The 17,304-nt window shown below is 38.5% G+C and overlaps 1 protein-coding gene across 3 annotated transcripts in view; it reads right to left on the bottom strand.

Moving 5' to 3' along the window:
• Positions 1-676: 676 nt before the first annotated feature.
• LOC119720683 (transcription factor 12-like) overlaps positions 677-17,304 on the bottom strand; it is a 95,593-nt gene continuing 78,965 nt past the window's right edge. For 2 of the 3 annotated variants that reach the window (XM_038190480.1, XM_038190478.1), the window contains exons 12-16: positions 13,548-13,770; positions 12,636-12,889; positions 7,316-7,451; positions 6,416-6,499; positions 677-5,790 (exon numbers count right to left, since the gene is read on the bottom strand). In XM_038190480.1, the coding sequence (XP_038046408.1) occupies positions 6,430-6,499; positions 7,316-7,451; positions 12,636-12,889; positions 13,548-13,770 (683 nt within the window). In that variant the 3' untranslated portion in view covers positions 677-5,790; positions 6,416-6,429. The remainder of the gene's footprint in view (positions 5,791-6,415; positions 6,500-7,315; positions 7,452-12,635; positions 12,890-13,547; positions 13,771-17,304) is intronic. The other variant, XM_038190479.1, reaches the window with a different exon arrangement.

The following is a 17,304-nucleotide window of genomic DNA, read 5'->3' as shown; positions in this document are numbered from 1 at the left end:
AAGTAGTAAGTATACATGTATTTAAGTTCTCATGAGAATATTTAAAGCCAGAGTCCATCATTTGCAGCTTTCCAAAAAGTGACTGACATAATTGGTGATGGAAAACATACTTGGTTGAAAGATTGTAAGGAGACTAAACTCCTTGTCAAATTTTTCTTTCTGGCAAGCTGTCATTTAGAAGAAATCAACGAAAGAAGGCCTTTCCAACGGTGCTTCTTAAGAAGAACCGTAGGAAATTTAAATTAATTGTTTGTTTTGTTATTTGGTGAAGCGCGCGCAAGCATTGGCACGACGCACACGCGGTTTCTATAATTCGTCGGATCAGTGCGCGACATGACATCGCGTAACTGCAGTCGGCTGTGAGAAAGTGTATCGGACGCTGAATTCAGGCCCAATTCAAAACATGATTCAGCAACTTTTGATTTGAAATTGAGATCCTAGAATGCTGTTTTTCTCGGAATATACAGCTGAAGCTGAGCTGAAACTTCATCAGGTTAGTTGTTCAGTACCCTTCTTTAGATTTTGAGCACTTTTGTTGCTTCAAACGAACAAAATGCACAAATTACAAATGATGGACTATACCTTTAAGATCTTTTCAACTTTCATGGAATTCATTCCTTTGCAGTAAAGAAAGTAAACAAAACATGGCAAAACAACAAAACACATTCACCTTCAGTTAAGTTTGACGACAGTTACAAAGATGGCACATTTATTCTCTAAACAGAAGCCTATTTACAATGAAAGATGCCGGGTGATAATGAGAGAATAACCCAGGAATATCCACAGAACCAAAAACAGAGAGAAAGAGAGAAAAACAACATGAGTAATGAGGCACAGTTGTGGTAGTTATCTATATAATATATTACTCAGTTCATGGTTCACGCATATATGATACATCTGAATCTTAACAGGCATTGTTTGAGGTATAAATAGGATATCTAGAGAATGCAAAGTATCATGTTAAATAATTCTCCTCTTGAATAAGTGCGTTTTGAACCATGTACATTGTACTGCTAGAATGTATGACGGTATGCATGTTGGATCAGGATATGGCATGCAACACTACAAATTTTCAAGAACTTTTTAAATTGATATCTTGTAAAGTACAAGTCTGTTCTTTCTCAATGCCAATTTACTAACCAGTAAACAGTTTCAAAAGCAACCACAAAAACAAATTAAAACTAGAAGAATAAGTCAAGTGGTAAAAGTACAAAATAAGTAAAACGGAAGTATCACTTTTCCAAGTTGAGTTTACGAAGTTGACATCTTTGCTTTGTCTTCCACATGAAGAAACAGATAAACAAGTACAGTGAGAATTGGCCACGTCCAATCAACATAAACAAGGAAGTTACTCATCGACCTAAATCATTACAAAATGGAAGTGCGACTTCAGATGCATGTTTGTTGCCAAATGAAATTCTTATTAACATAATTCATGTAATTGAAATGTTAAATGAATTAAATTTACATTAGTGCCACATATTGTGATAAATACATTTCTTAATTGGCAAAAGATGCAAATATATTATCCCAAGAGAGGATTATCTTTACTATCACTCTTGAAATTTTATTGTCTTGAACACTTAAAATGTGATGACCTTTGTACATTTTAAATACACTTAAGACGAAAATCCTTATGCATGGTATTTGATACAGATACGTTAGAGGTTATGTATTGCGGGTATCTCAGAGGGTGTTCTTTATTATTTCTTATTATGTAACAATGAATGCACAAAGGATTTACTGATGCCTGCCCAAGCCATACAAAACCATTGCCCTATGCCTTAAAGCATAAGGGCTCATATATGCAGGGCATTTAAAAGAAACAGTGTTTGTAGCAGTAACACATATTTAAAAGGTAATAACACTAATTGGCCTTGACTTGGGTTTAGACAATGAGGAAGTTGGCAGTTGCTCAGATATTAAGTGTTATGTTTGGTCTACAGCATCACACTTAATATTGTTCAGAAGTTTAATAATTCGTTGAAATGCTGATATTGCCTCACATACTGCTTCACCAGTTGTCTTGCAAATCAACTTCAAGCAAACCCATGCTGATTAAGACCTGCACACTAAATCAGGCACTCGTCACCGGTCTGCATGTGAAGTATTTATACAGCAATAAAAGTACCCTACAAAAATAATGCATACAATCTTTTGATATTAAACAGTAAGCGGTTGTGGGGAAAAATACTCTTTTGTTGGAAAACTGGTGAAAGTGAATGATATATTCCAGCATGTTTTCTCCTTTTTGTCATTTTCTCCAGATCAGCAGAAGAGGGTTTGTTGGACTTAAACACGTTCCAATATGGTAGAGTCAAGAAACCTTCCAGCCATCCAATATCTAGGACCCGTCAAATCTAATAACCAAAAGCAAACTTCTGTTGTGACACACCTTACATTGCTCTTAGTTGTCCACATACCAGAACTCACATTAGACTTACATTTTGCTGTATTAGAAACTCTTTCAAAATATATTATACAACAGCCTGCCATGAAAAGTCCCTTTAAAACTAAAATACATCAATTTGCCAGTTCTTCATTTAAGTTACCTTTATGTTCCCGAGTGAAATTTGCATGCACACCATTTATTATTTCTTACTGTGCAGTTGGAATTTATGAACATGGTCAAAAATGTGCCCCAGATGTCAAAGATCCTGCTTCATCAATATAGTCAAGACAATCTGAACCTCTCCTACCTAATTCATTGCAACTGAACTTCAGTTTGGGTGTGCAGCTTTTCTTTTATTTATCAGGTTATTTATAGAACAACTCTTTAGCTGTTTGTCTGAAGAATATTAACTCCTCATTTGACTGAAAGTCTAAATTAAAACAATCTCCAAATATCAACTATCAAATGGTGCAAATGATCACTATTAATCACAAATCTACACGCGTTTAATAAACTGAGGAAATCAAAGTGGTAGTCATATTCAATAAGAATGTCCATCTCCATCTTCCATTCTATTCCACCTGTGATGACCACAAGTACATCCCAGGTGTAAAGTGTGCACTATTATTACAACTAAAAACCAAAACAAAAGAACAAAGCCAACTAGTCTACATGTCACTCTAACTGAAAGTCCCCTGGCAACAATTTTCAAGTTTCATTTATATAAACAATTCCCAGGAAAGACAAACTTACTTGTGATGGGGTGGAGGGGGGGGGGGGGGAACACTGTTCAGTGTATTTCTTTTATTGACATGCAGTTGTGAATCACTACATGTTCAGGTAGAAACATCCTGGCCACTTCCTTTGGATGCAAGAAGTGATGTCATTCTTCCCATTGGTTTGGTATTAAAAACAAGATTTAAACAAAGCTTTCCCAAAAGTGTATTTCAATTTCCACAAACTGCCAAAATTTAAGAATGTCCCTTTTAAAAGTAACAAAGTATTCTAAAAAGTAAAATAAATACAAAAACAAATTAACCTTGTCTACTCCAATTTCTACACCATTCGGTAAAAAATATTTCTTCAAGCTTACTACAATTCTGTCATTGTAAAGAAAGTCAACTAGATCTACATTTGTACAGCCATCACGTACAGGTACCAAGGCCCTTCAATTATGTCTGGAAATAGTGGGCTTTGAGGGAAATTATTCCACTTTACCATGACACCATCTAACCCAACATCAGAAAGAAGTGTTGAAGGAAAGCCAGCATCATTATAACAAAAGGCATCATTATACTTGATGTCCTAACAGACACCCTAAAAAATACTGTAGCTGCTTTTCAGATGATATTGAAACCAGCAGGTTTTATCTGACATGTCATTTATACTTAATTCTTACAGTTAAGCTGATACATCATGTCCAATGTTGACTGGTAAGCATCTTAGTTAAATATATTCTTTCCTTCGTTGCCATGGATGCAAAGCACTTTTTCAAATACACACTGGACAGTCTAACCTTAAGGTCTTGCTCTGCTCACAATAGGTTTGTCTGGTGTCTAACAGTGGTGTCTAACAGCAGATGCAATACCTTAAGAGTCACAGCATAACAAGGATATACAGCATGCAACACCATGAGAAGAATCTGTAGTATAATAAGTCATTCAGGGATGTGGTCGAGTCCATCACAAGTCATTGAGTCCCCAGTTCAACTCACGAGCTATTCCAATGAGCTTTGACTGAGGCATTCCTTTGTTTACAGTCCACTGTTACTTGTGACTGACTTGTGACTGGACTCAACTACATCCCTGAACTAATTCAATCTTGGTTTGTCATGATTGCCATAAGGTTAATCAATAAAAAAAATACACAAAATATTCAGGTCTTTAATAATAGCATATATATTTATATATTATATATGCAATTTGAGACACCATTTTATTTAAAATATATCTTGTGGTATGAAATGGATGTTCCATCATAATATCTGACATATCAAGTTTACTCGAAATGTAAAAAGTGGCAATAATGTAGGCCTACTATATCTAACCATAAAAGTAGAAGTTCATGTTATACATGCCATACATTACAGTATGATAGAAATGTGCGTTTGTTTTCATGATGCTCTTTGCTCCTAACACCCAATATGGAAAGCATTCACACCAAAAACAATGCCACAATCCTGCATTGCCTGCACTTTCGAATAACACAAGCATATTAGACACATGTATTGAAACTGTAACATCTCAGTTCAAAGCAGGGGATTTTGTTTTTTTCAAAGACACTTTGACATGTTTTTATCCATACACTGCAGCACAAAATAATATTTACAGAGAATTTATTAATGTACCAAGATAGAACGGCACATAATGAATACAATTTGGCAAAGTCGTGCTGGTGATGTTTACGATGGAACTATAGATACGTGTTGAATGACAGACTGAAATGATGCAGCATATAGTATTTGTCATGGTTGTGGTCAGGTCAACTGTGATAAGCCCACTAATTCCTTCATACATGTTCACGATTGACAACACCTTGAAACCTCACAAGCAGGGTATCTTCCTATGTAACCTGTTCAAGATAAACAATATCTTCAGTCGTGAATCTGGTGTCAACTAGCAGTACTCCCACTTTACAACAGACAAATGGTTTATAAAAGACACCCAAAATACTGTACAGCTTTAAAGAAGCTCAAAAACATATCATTTGTATTAGTTTATGTACTTTGAGACCAAAAGGTTTGGATTGAAACCTGCACATCAACAACAGCAGCTATGACACTTGGCTTCTAGAATGCTCAGCTATCCAATGGTTGATGCTACGTGTATCCAAACCTGCTTGCTAGCTTCCTTAGCTTCTACGTACATCAAACTCTTAGCATGCTCACCCATTCAACAGCTCTTGCTAAACCTTGTTACGCTCCCTGAAACTCTTCAATTAGTCAATGAGTTATTGTCATTCAATCATTCTATATGGACTGACCTCTTTAGAATCGCATTCACTTTATGGTTGTTACATGGTTCTTGCTACATTCGTTTAGTGTAAGCCTCCTAGGTGGCTGATTTATCCACCAATTGGTACTATAGACATAAGCCTTTAAAGAGAACCTGATTGTTGTAGCTTGCACTGCTACTTTTTGAGGAAGCTCTTGTCAATGTGAACATCCAATAGTCCTTGCATGCTACACAGAAGCTCTTATAAGGATGGTTGATTGTGACATCCTGAATGAAGCGTTCACATCCAGTGTTCATAGCTCAATGTTAATCCAAGTTGCTCCTCTGTCAACCACTTTCCCAGTTCTATCACCAAACTTTACAAATCTCAAAGCTGTTGAGCAGGTGTGACTGTGGTATATACGTCCTGTAGTTCTGTGCCAACTCCAGTAAAAAAAAAGGTATCTGGAAGATGTAAACAAAAACGGGAAAATTTGTTACATTTGAACTTCTGCAAATTGAAGTAAAAAGAATGAATTTTGACTTTTAAGTCCCTTAATTTACGACAAGTTTTTGCACTGTGAATGTATTTGAACGGCAAAGAGAGACACAGGACATGAAACAAATATGGCATTAAAATGCATGACAAATTGAGTGCTCTCATTCCTCCTGCTCTAACATCTGACAAAAAACTTATCACCAGCATTGTCATTTCCACATGGTACAACACAATTTGAGGGAGGCAGCATCTCTCTTTATGTTAACAAATGTTTGCTTTTGTGTGTTGTTTTCACCTCTGGTGCTCGTAATTCAGTAAATTGAAACTACATGATAATATTAAGTTAGTGGATGCCTAGGCTAGCCATTTACTTCATTTGAAGTCTGTTGACAAAATGAGACAAATTGTTCAAAGTACCTGTTAAGTTTGACAGACAGAACAGAAACACTCCAAGACAAAGTAATACACTTGACCCCAACAACTTAACTAACACAGATATTAAACAAAAATCCAATCAGGAAAAACCGACAGAAACTTGGATTGACTCTTGATTAAGAATTGACCAAATTATTTGGTCTAAAAGATACATACTTGTGTTGCAGAACTCATAAGCTGGCAGGTTGCCTGAGGTTACATGCAGATCCAGGAGATTGAGACATATAACTTGGGCTCCAGCTGCAGAAATCAAACATTATAATAGCCTTATAACTTAAGCAATTGCTACACTACCATTCATTCATAATATGACAATACGGCATGTTGATTGGAGTGGTTTGGGCCAACTAGATCTTGAAATACCAAAGTTACACAATAAATGTTAACAAGGCTTTAACAGGTTTTGTATCCAGACGCTTACATTGTATTTAATTATGAACCCAATCAGAAGCGTGTTCACTTATTTCACCTTAGGCCTTAGCAAAGTCTGTTAGCAATGTCGTTTCAAACTGTACATGTTTCTTTGTAATAGTTGTACAATATTTATAATAGTTGCTTTACGATCATGCAGTAATGCTTTTATTCTATTTCATTGAGCTGTATTGAATTTGTAATGTATTGTATTTGTACATATGTGTAGTAATTCGTTATGCATGCAGGGCCCCAAAGAAACCAGTTTTAAACTGTTTGGGCATACCCTAGGTAAAGAAATGTAATAAATAAATAAATAAATAAATAAAGCAGTTGCTTGAATGAGGGTGGTGTAATTGGCCTGCAATGGTACATGACCTGCTTCATGTCAGGTCAAGCCATGCACAGCTCTCATCCTTTTCAAGGGTGACACCTTGGATAACACTTTGGAATCCTACCCAAATCCTTAACTTTCCCTTTTGATCAATGCCATACAGTTTTGAATGCCATACGTTCTTCTGAGAATACCCAGCACCCATGCAATGGGTCAGTAATGGATTCTTTGTTTATGCTTATAACTTAACAAATATTAACAGCAGCCATCAAGTACACCAACAGACACTGATATCAATTGAGAGTATTTACCTGGACCCCATACCAGGGGGTGAGTTGATTGAGTCTGAGCTTGGTGGCCCACCTCCTCCTCCACCCATGTTCCTCTCTTCAACTTTCTCTTCTTCTCGTCTCTTAAGGCACGCTGCTTTAGGGTTCAAGTTGCGCTCTGTTAAAAAAAAAAACAACAACATAAATTAACCCCATACACACTATAAGCAAAGAATCAAACCTCTTCATGATCAATTGACCCTTTGCCAATCTATAATGCTACCTGGCCAACATACATGAAAAACAGTAGATTGACCTACATCCGGTTCGTTAGTGTGACGTCATCACAACGTAACCATGCATACTTCACACAGTGTAGCATAGCACGACAGGAACCGGAAGTTAATGCAACCTGAGTGTTCAGTGGTGTGCGCACGTGTACGACGTTTTTACTAACAAAACAGATAACCAGAGATTCAGGTTTGTTGAGAGTTACAAACCCAAGGTGATCTATTTCATTAGACACTGCCCAGTTTAGTTGTGAATATTATATGTAAGTTCATTTTATGTTAGACCAGAAAAGAAAGTCTGAAAAATAACAAAATTACGATGAAAGTACAAGTGTATGTATTCAAAATACCTAACTTCCGGTTTGATGACGTCAATGTATTACGAAGCCTAAGGTCAACATTGTACCTGATATCATTTGTGACCTACTGAGGCAAAATGAGGAATGTACCCCCAAAACCCTGTTTTGAGAAATTAACGCCTGAAGTCGAATATACTAGAAAAAAAATTAATGTCAAAATCGATATTGATTGTTTTGCATTTTTGAGAAGCCAAGGTATCCACGATTCACACTATGCATTTTTGTTGGGAAAAAATACCCACACAAGTGGAAAAACTGAAGAACATTTTTCACTGCAGTTGGCGGCGCAATGCTTGTCTTTTTTTTCAAAGCCACTTCCAAATATGAGGTAAGCGAAACTTGGCAGGACACTGTTGAAGTTCCTTGGTCATATCTTTGGATTAAATTAAGCTCTAGATATAAACTTGGTATCATTGGAAAGCCAATGATTTAAGCTTCAACATGATGTACATAACGTGAAAAGTCAAAGGTGGGGGGTCATTCCTCATTATGTTATGGCAGGTCACATTTGAAGCGTAGCCAGTGGGGGGGGGGGGGGGGGGGAGGGCATTTACCCCCCAATATTTTGTAAAGACTGCCTTTTTCCATTCAAATGCCCTTTTTTCAACGGGCTTAACCCCCCCCCCCCAATAATTTGTAAAGAGTGCCCTTTTTTTCCTGAACAAGTGCCCTTTTCAAAAAAGACGTGGTGCCCTTTTTTGAAAACCATGGTACCGCCCCCCCCCCCCTTTGATTTTACGGCCAAGGGTCCGGAGAAAAAAAATACCTGTCTACATTTCACAACGGATGTGCAAGTGCCCTTTTCAAAATTGTTTACCCCCCATAAAAATGACCGTGCTACGCCTCTGGCACCCTTTCGTGTAATGACGTCATGATCATCATCATGCCCTCATTAGAGTTTGGCATACCTCACCAAAAAATGTCCATAAATTATTTGATTGTAGTAAAATGCTTCCGGTTTTCTTGTCATGTTCAATTGTTCAATATGTCACGTATTGCTATGCCATATTGTGGCATTTCAGAATGGCGATTATCGATGCGTCAGTGAATCGTTACACCCCTAGAACCACCTATAGAGCATGCAAGCATGGGCCTCACCAGTATTTTTTTGTAGAGGGGGGGGGGGCAAAGCACTCACCAGAAGAGAAGGGGGAAATCACTGGCTGTAGAAGAATTGCGAGGGGGTCGTAGACACAACCAGTGTCCGTGTCACGCGTAGCTGGTCGCATTTCTCGTCCACACAAACTGACTGTAACGCGAGGCTTGCGAACGATGGCCGTAAATAAGGCTTAAGAAAATTTGCCATTTTCATGCCAAATGACAACAGATCCATACAAACTAAGCTGTTTTAGGTAGTTAAAAAAAAACACCAAAACCCAAAAGGATTTTGATGCATTTTGACGATATTATTTCACGGACAAATCAAATATAAAAATATGTGTTGTAATTACCTTTTTTGTCAACAACGACGAAAGTCTCCCAAATTACAGTTTACATGTGTATTATGATTGAAAATTGATGAAATCTCGGAAAAGTTTTCGTTTTTCAACTGGCGATTTGGACCAAAAATATAAATGGCTCCTGCACAACTTTCAATTGTAAATGAAGAGTACACTATCCTCTATCACCCAGTGTTTTCCAACTTTGAAAATTAAAGGTTGGCGCTTGGGTCGGGGGGCACTCCTGCGAGCGCGGAGCGCGAAGCCCTTACGGCGTGGGGTATGGGGCCCGCTTAAGGGCCCCGGGAAAATTTTGGATTCTAGATGCTCTGTGGTGCAATCTGAGGCGATTCTCCAGGCCAGTTCCCCCGATTTTTTTAGCATTCAAAAATTTTCTTTTCAACCTAAAGCAGACTTCTCTCAGATCAAATGACACCTTTTTGTAATTTTGAAAAACAAAATGGGATACAAATTACGTTTTTTTAACGCGATTTTATGGGTGGTGCCGGTGCCGGTGCCGTGCGATCGTCATCTTTATTTTCATGTTGCGTTTTGTCGTTGTCATCGTCATTTTCCCCCCAAATTTCCCTCTATTTATGACCTACCTGTATGTTCTTAAATGTCGCCAACTAGTTTGGTAAGTCAAATAAATTAAAAGTGGATTTTGTTCTCTTAGGGAACCGGGCCCATACACGATCGCCATTTATAACTTTTGACAATCGGCATGATCGGAACACCATGTGCACGCGTGTTTTGGCTTCGAGCTCGTTTGCCTCGTACAAAAACATCAATGCGTATTGTGTACCGCGCGTGCAATTGCACTGAGAAAAAGAAAGTCGGTTGGCTGCACGTAAGATCTGCCGTACGTACTCCTGCTGGTGTGTGTGTGTGTTCTAATACAGATATATATTTTTGCGGCGGGGTTGTCGCTACTTGAAGTATCGGCACACTCCGGAACTGGGGATTCAGTTGTCAGTGTGTGTACATCGCGCGTACCTATAGTATAGTACGTACAGTGCATGGGGAATCGCTGGTGTTTGCACGGCCGGCCGTGCGTGTGATTGATTCAGCGAGATTTTAAGACAACCCCGATCGGGCTGGGATGACATCGAAATACATTGTTAATGTGTGGAAAAAACAACTGAAATCAATTATTTTAGTTGTAAATGTACACTGTAGAGTCAAAAAAATTAAACCTGGCGGCAGGATTTTAAAGCTTGGCGGGGACTTCTTAAACATGGCGGGCGCCGCAGAAAGCATGGCGGGGCGCCAGGTTTGTTCTACATGTTGGAGAACACTGATCACCTGAAACTTGCCATTTCTTTCGGTCTTTTTTAAGAATCGAATGTACACCTAAAAACAATCAGCACTTGCTTGTGTTGCTATTAAGTATGATTTTGTCAAAAGCAGTTATACAAATGTATTTGGTATCAAAATAAAGCACACGATTTCAACTTTTCACTTGCTTCGCCATCTTGGCCCAACGGTGCAATATCCAGGTACTTGTCATGTTTTACTGATGTCTCAAATGCAGTCTCGTACCATCTGGTGTAGGCTTTTGGGCCATGTGTGCATGACCCCTGGACAAGAAACTGAGGTCAAACAGGGCTCTGCACGTGACACGGCCACTGACTGGACATCATTCAATGCTTTGTTAAAATCCATGATACGTATTGTATATTGCCGCATTTAGGCCCTTTCCCACTGTTTCAAGTGTTAAATATACACGAAATTAACAGTAATATGATTCGCCCCTTGTCTTCCCTTTTTCTAATCTATTTGGATTTCCTCCCTTGTCCCCCCCCCCCCCCCCCTCCTTGCGACATGTATTTTGTAAATTTGTAACAGGCCGAGCAGGCCGGGGCGTGGCGGGGCTACTAATTAAAACAGCAACCAAAGAAAACACACGGTGCATGTACATGCATGTTTTCCTTGTGTTAGTGATATGATCTAGGACCAAAATTTTACAAACATGTACATATACAGTGACAGTACATTGTACGATATCCAAACCTGTTCAGCTGGTTTATTTTATTTTGACTGCTGCCAAAATAAGGTACAACATGGGCTGGAATCCACCATTTTTTCACTCTGAAAGACTACATTCATATTCTACAACCAAGATGGCTAATAGACCTTTATCAGGGTACGCCATCTTGAATATCAAAGCGAGGCATATAATACAAACAAACATGGCGGCGTTATAAGTGTGTGCAGTGAATGAGTGACTCACACAAAGTTACAGCAGATTGACACTCTTATAAATGAATGGATAGCTCAAAGTTCCCGAAACGTCATCAACATTCTAGGTAGGTCACGTCTCATTGTATTTTGAAAAGGATCTTATAAATATAAAGCCCAAAACCAGTGGCTGAACTGAAGTTTCCATGTCTGCGTAGCACCACCATTCAGGTCAGAGAAACAATCAAGACTTTCTATTTTCACTTTTCCATCCGCAGCTTTTTCTGAGCTGAAATTGCTCTGGCTTTGCAGAGAGTACTTACATTATTAGACTATCTGCAAATTGTCATTCACACAGGACATATCATTAACAAGAAATAAAGAGGAACTGAGCCCTGTACGAACGGCTTAACAATTTCTCAAGTTTCATAATCAAGAGGAAATTTTGGCCGTGCATTGTACCCTGATTTGTTTCCGTGCAAATGGTACGGGGCCCTACGAGATAGACACCAGTCTGCTCAACAAATAGACAGGTACCTCGAAGGTCTCATGCCATTTTGCACAGAAAGGAGTTAGGGTACAGTGCGCTAACGTTGGGAAGTGAAAGAGAAATGTTTAATTTTCGTATCAGGCTCCAATTTTCCTCAAATTTCTGGAAAACGATAGCCCTCTAATACAAGTACCTACTAAACAGGTGCAATTTCAGCACAGAAAACGCTGCAGATGGAAAAGTGAAACTAAAAAGTCTTGATCGTTCCTCTGATCTGACAGCAGTGCTACGAAACTCACACATAGAAACGTCATTTAGGCCACTGGTTTTGGACTTAATATTAAGATCTTTCTTCAAAATAAAATAAGGCGTGACCTACCTAGAATGTCGATTGATGTTTCAGGGATTTTGAGCTAGCCATACATCTGGAAGATTGCAAATCTGCTGTAACTTTTCAAGAGTCACGCGATATCTGCACACACTATTTATGCCACCATATTTGTTTGCGCTATATGACTCACTTTTGTTTTCAAGATGGCGTACCCTGATAAAGGTCTATCATGATTTATTTTGCAAACATGATAAAAATGTTGGTGTTCTTACCCCTAACTTGCTGTTCCAGACTTGTAATGACAGAGACTGCTTGATGTAAGATGGAGAGCTTAGTTTGAGCCTTGTCGCTCTTGAGATGTATGCATGTCATACGGCCAAGCTCTTTAAATGCCTCGTTGATGTCACGTACTCTGATGCGCTCTCTAGCATTATTAGCATGCCGTCGTTCCTTCTCTTTCATGTGCTTCTGCTCTGGTGTCAACGAAGAATCATCTCCGCTTTCATCACCACTAACGGATGTAAATCTAAATGATTGGACGGGTAGATTGAAACACAAAACATTGAATGGCACTTGCATGTGTACATGTAATACTCTAAATGTGTAATAACTACATGTTGAGTTGATTTCATGTCAAGTGCCTATTTCACTGACATTCAACCATGGCAGCACTGATGTCAATTATCCATGAAACTACAATAGGAACCAATAAGACACCTTTCAGCATGAACACTCAATATACTCCCATCAACATTGAAACACTTGACTCACTAGTTATTTACAACGGCAGTGAACATGAAAAAGCTGTGATTCTCTACTGCCGTGTCATTTCTTTACCATCATTGCTGTGATTAGAATGCTCTTGCAAGAACCATACCAATTCATTGAATAAAACTCGACTGTTTATCTGTTCAGCCTGACCAACCAGCCTAACATATATCAAACTAACAACGCTTCATATTTCACTTAGCAGAGGGTTTATGTCAGTGAGACTCTCAACCAGTGCTTTGCTTCCTGTGATGTTCATTTGCAATCTTGGAGAATACTTTCATATACGATATCTAGATATTCCTGAAATGGTAATGACTGGGTCAAATACGTAAATGAATGTCTCCATCCCTGGCCAATGAAGACTAGGCATTAAGGAAATAGCATTAAGGAAATAGAAGAAATCCAAACTTAACTCATCATACTGCTTTTTACTCTTGGGTGCTGGCACCGTTTCTTTCCTTGTGCTTTGTGTTGTTGATGGATCGTCACATTCAGCCATTTTATCGTGACTATCTTTTGAGTTGTTCAGCTTCAGCTTAGGGTCACTTGATGGACTTGTTTTGGGCTTCTTCGGTTTGGGAGCAGGCTTGTGGTCTGTGTCCATACTCTGGCTCATCATATCCCCTTGCACTCCTGCTGCAAAACAAACACAAACAACATCATTATTAAAGATCAACAAACAGTCTGAGTACAACTTGTTTTGAGTGGAACCGAGTCTATTAACATGTTTCGCATAACTAAATGCTGAAGTCAATTTAAAAAGTACACATGCAAATAGTCATTCGCACAGAGCATAGTAAGTATGTGACATTGCAATTAGCACCAGTTGGCCACATGGGTACACAGTCAGCTTGGAATTGACTTTGTGAATATATTGCCTAAAGCCATTCAGTTAAAATGATTAATGTTTGCAACAGAGAATCCTATTCTATGATACTATTCCATATGTTAACACCTCGCCCACAGATTCTGTGTATTGATTGGCCAAGAGTCAATATTTGTATATATTATATCCTATTCTATGATACTATTTTCATGAGGTCATACGTGTCACAACATCAACTTAGACAAGGCAGTTTTGGCAGCCACTTGACATGTATGCATTGGCTTTAAGGGAATCCATACCCTATTTAATTAGGTAAAAATTTAGCAGAAGTTTCACACACCTTTAATACATGAAAATGTTAAGCCAATGCTTTACAAAAGTGTCTGCGTGCCCAAGTGAGATTTAGTTTTCATGTACTAGCTCAAAAACTAGACGTTGTTAACCATTTTGTTCAACAATTTTACTTCATGTTTTACGAAACACCCCTCTGACTATAATATGGAATGCCCCTCCACAATTGCGTGCGCGTCTCGCATTCCACCTCCATGGTCGCGCGTACTGCGGGATGTCGCGCAAAACGCAGCTGGGCTGGTGTAGTGAGAATTTCGGACCATGAAATACTGATTCACTTGTAGTACATTGCGCGTGCATACGTGAGGAATGTGAACGTTCAACCAATGAAACGTTAAAAGGCACTGGATTTCATGGGAGTCCAAATTTCATGTGATACTGGAAAAGTGTTTAAGACCAGCTAGCCATGTCTTTATCATCCGTTTAAGACCGGCCACGTGACGGGCTCTCGACCAATAGGAATGCGTAAACTGTCTTAGGTATTTATGAATGTATATTTATATGACATACTAGATACCGTAATTTTCGGAATATAAGCCGCGGCTTATACGTTGAATTTGCCCATGAAAATGTTTACTGCGGCTTATACACAGGGCGGCTTATACGCCGAGCCTTGAAGAATAAAAATAAGATTCACAGGTGTATTTAATGTACTGGTACAAGAAGAGATGTGTTGCTGAAATGAATGATAAATTAAGAAAGTCATTAACAAACCGAAACCACGTCTCACGTAAAGGTACCGAGCGATAAAAAGTACGGTGATGAAAGTTGTCTTCGACACTTGCAACCAGCCGTACGTGATACTGGTTCAGTGCAGCAGCGATATGAAGCATGCTTTCCCCCCAGCGGACCACACCATTTGTGGTAATAAAGGGGTGTTCTTTCTTGGGAACAATAATTACCAATATTTCCGCTGTTTAAAAAAAAAAGAAAAAGACGACTAAAATTTTTATGGCGTTCGAAACATTTTTTTATTACATAATCAGTTGTTCAACGTCACAATATATTTTGTTTTCTTGAAATGTATTCAAGAAACGATGTAAAACTCAAAAGAGGGACTAAATCACCCCTTACAAAATTAATGGATTCGTCTATTAAAATGTCCGCTTCGTTTTGACTATTTCCGAAGAAAGTTACGATCGAAACTTGAATTTTTATCGCAACTACTCGTTAGTAATCGCAACAATTTGATATATTTTGAGGTAAAAACGGACCTGTTTAATCTTAGGACAAAACAAATCAGCATCTGTTGCCACAAAGCAAGATTTGTAGCGCTCCAGTCAGACAACACACGGTGGGTTTCATACTCTCTCACGTGCTGTGGGAAAATGTTGTCATTCACCGGCGTGCGTGGCGCAGGCTGCCGGGCTATGACGGGGCAGCCGGCAGCAGTTCCCGGTGTTTATTTCTCATCAATTCCCATATTTGTTTGTAAAAGTATCGATTGTAAATGATTTGATATAACTTTGTGGCCCTTTTAATAGCTTCTGTAGTGTAAATGGAACTGGTTCAGAGCATTTTGACTAGAATTTGGAGGCCTTAAAAAATTGAAACCGCAGCGGTCGGTGCGGCTTATACGCCGGTGCGGCTTATACGCCGACTTCAAATCTTAATTTGCAGATTTTTGCGTGCTGCGGCTTATACGCCGCGCGGCTTATATTCCGAAAATTACGGTAGTTGCTGGCCATTCAAAAATGTACAAAGTACCGGTAAAATGTATGAGATGTGATTATGAAGCACTAATTCCCTGTAATGTTTTGTATATTTACTGGGTTTCTCAGAGATTGTCGATTTTTAGTAATTTAAAACTATACCTCAGTTTGGGTGAATGAAAGGCACCATTTCTAAAATGTTGGTTCAGTTCAAACGTTTAGGAAGAAATTATTATTATTTGTTTTTTTTTTCTGATGCTTGCGACTCCCTCACAGTTGTATATTTGCTCTCAATTTGCACTCTTTGAGATATATCTATGAATGCTTACAAATTTTGGGATTAGATTCTTCTGATTGTGAATGATGTATAACGGAAGAGAATTACTTTTTCAAAATCAAACTTGGCATTTTTTCTTTCTTGAGCAATATTGTTGCCCTTCATCAGAGGTTGTCACTGTGTGACCATCCGGTGGCACAAGCCAGACAATGGTTCCACACGCGACTCAGCATGTAGCCATCCTCAGAAGACCGAGAACATTAACAGGGACAGTAACAACTTCTGATGACGGGCAACGATGTTGCTTGAAATGTACAGTAAGTATGATTGTGCAAAACTAACTTTGCTATTTTTCTTCGGTTAATGTTTTGTTCACAGTTGAAAGATGTGTTGTCCATATATTTGTACTTCTTGGGCCTAGTTTACTGTCTATGTTTATTCATAGTCATATGATAGTATATCATGGCATTCTGGTATTCCAATTATCATGTTGTCCATACACGTATATTGTTACATTCCTAGTAAACACACTATCCATAAGGCAATCAGCTACAGAATTATCGTTTGGAAAATGAAAATACAGAATTATCGTTTGGAAAATGAAAATACAGAATTATCATTTGGAAAGTTTTGAAAAGGTGTTGGGATTTCGGTGGAACACCTAATGAAGAAGAAGAAGAAGAAGAAGAAAAAAAAAAAATCCTGATGCAAAAAAAGAGCCATGCCAGACAACAAATATGTTGGATGACTTGCAGCATTGTGTATATACCCTTGGGTGTAGATGTTAGGCAGCCTAGACAACATACAGGGTGATGTTTTATGTCAAACAAACACACACACACCCCCACTCACTCGCATCCCTATGCTAAAAACACTGAACTACTTTTTTCTTTTTCCTGCTGTGATGCAGGTCTTCACCACCTCAAACTTATTAATGAACAGATCTACAACCCACATATTCCATTACTCAATATCTTATTTGTTCAATATATCATGGTTGGTGACATGATGAAAACTTTCAGTACTTTTAACCAAAGAGAAGAAATTCTAGTTTCTCGTATCCA

Source organism: Patiria miniata, unplaced genomic scaffold (assembly GCF_015706575.1).
Source record: "Patiria miniata isolate m_02_andy unplaced genomic scaffold, ASM1570657v1 HiC_scaffold_9, whole genome shotgun sequence".
Taxonomy (NCBI): domain Eukaryota; kingdom Metazoa; phylum Echinodermata; class Asteroidea; order Valvatida; family Asterinidae; genus Patiria; species Patiria miniata.
Note: the sequence above shows the minus strand (reverse complement) of the source record. Positions and strands in the feature narration are given on the sequence as shown.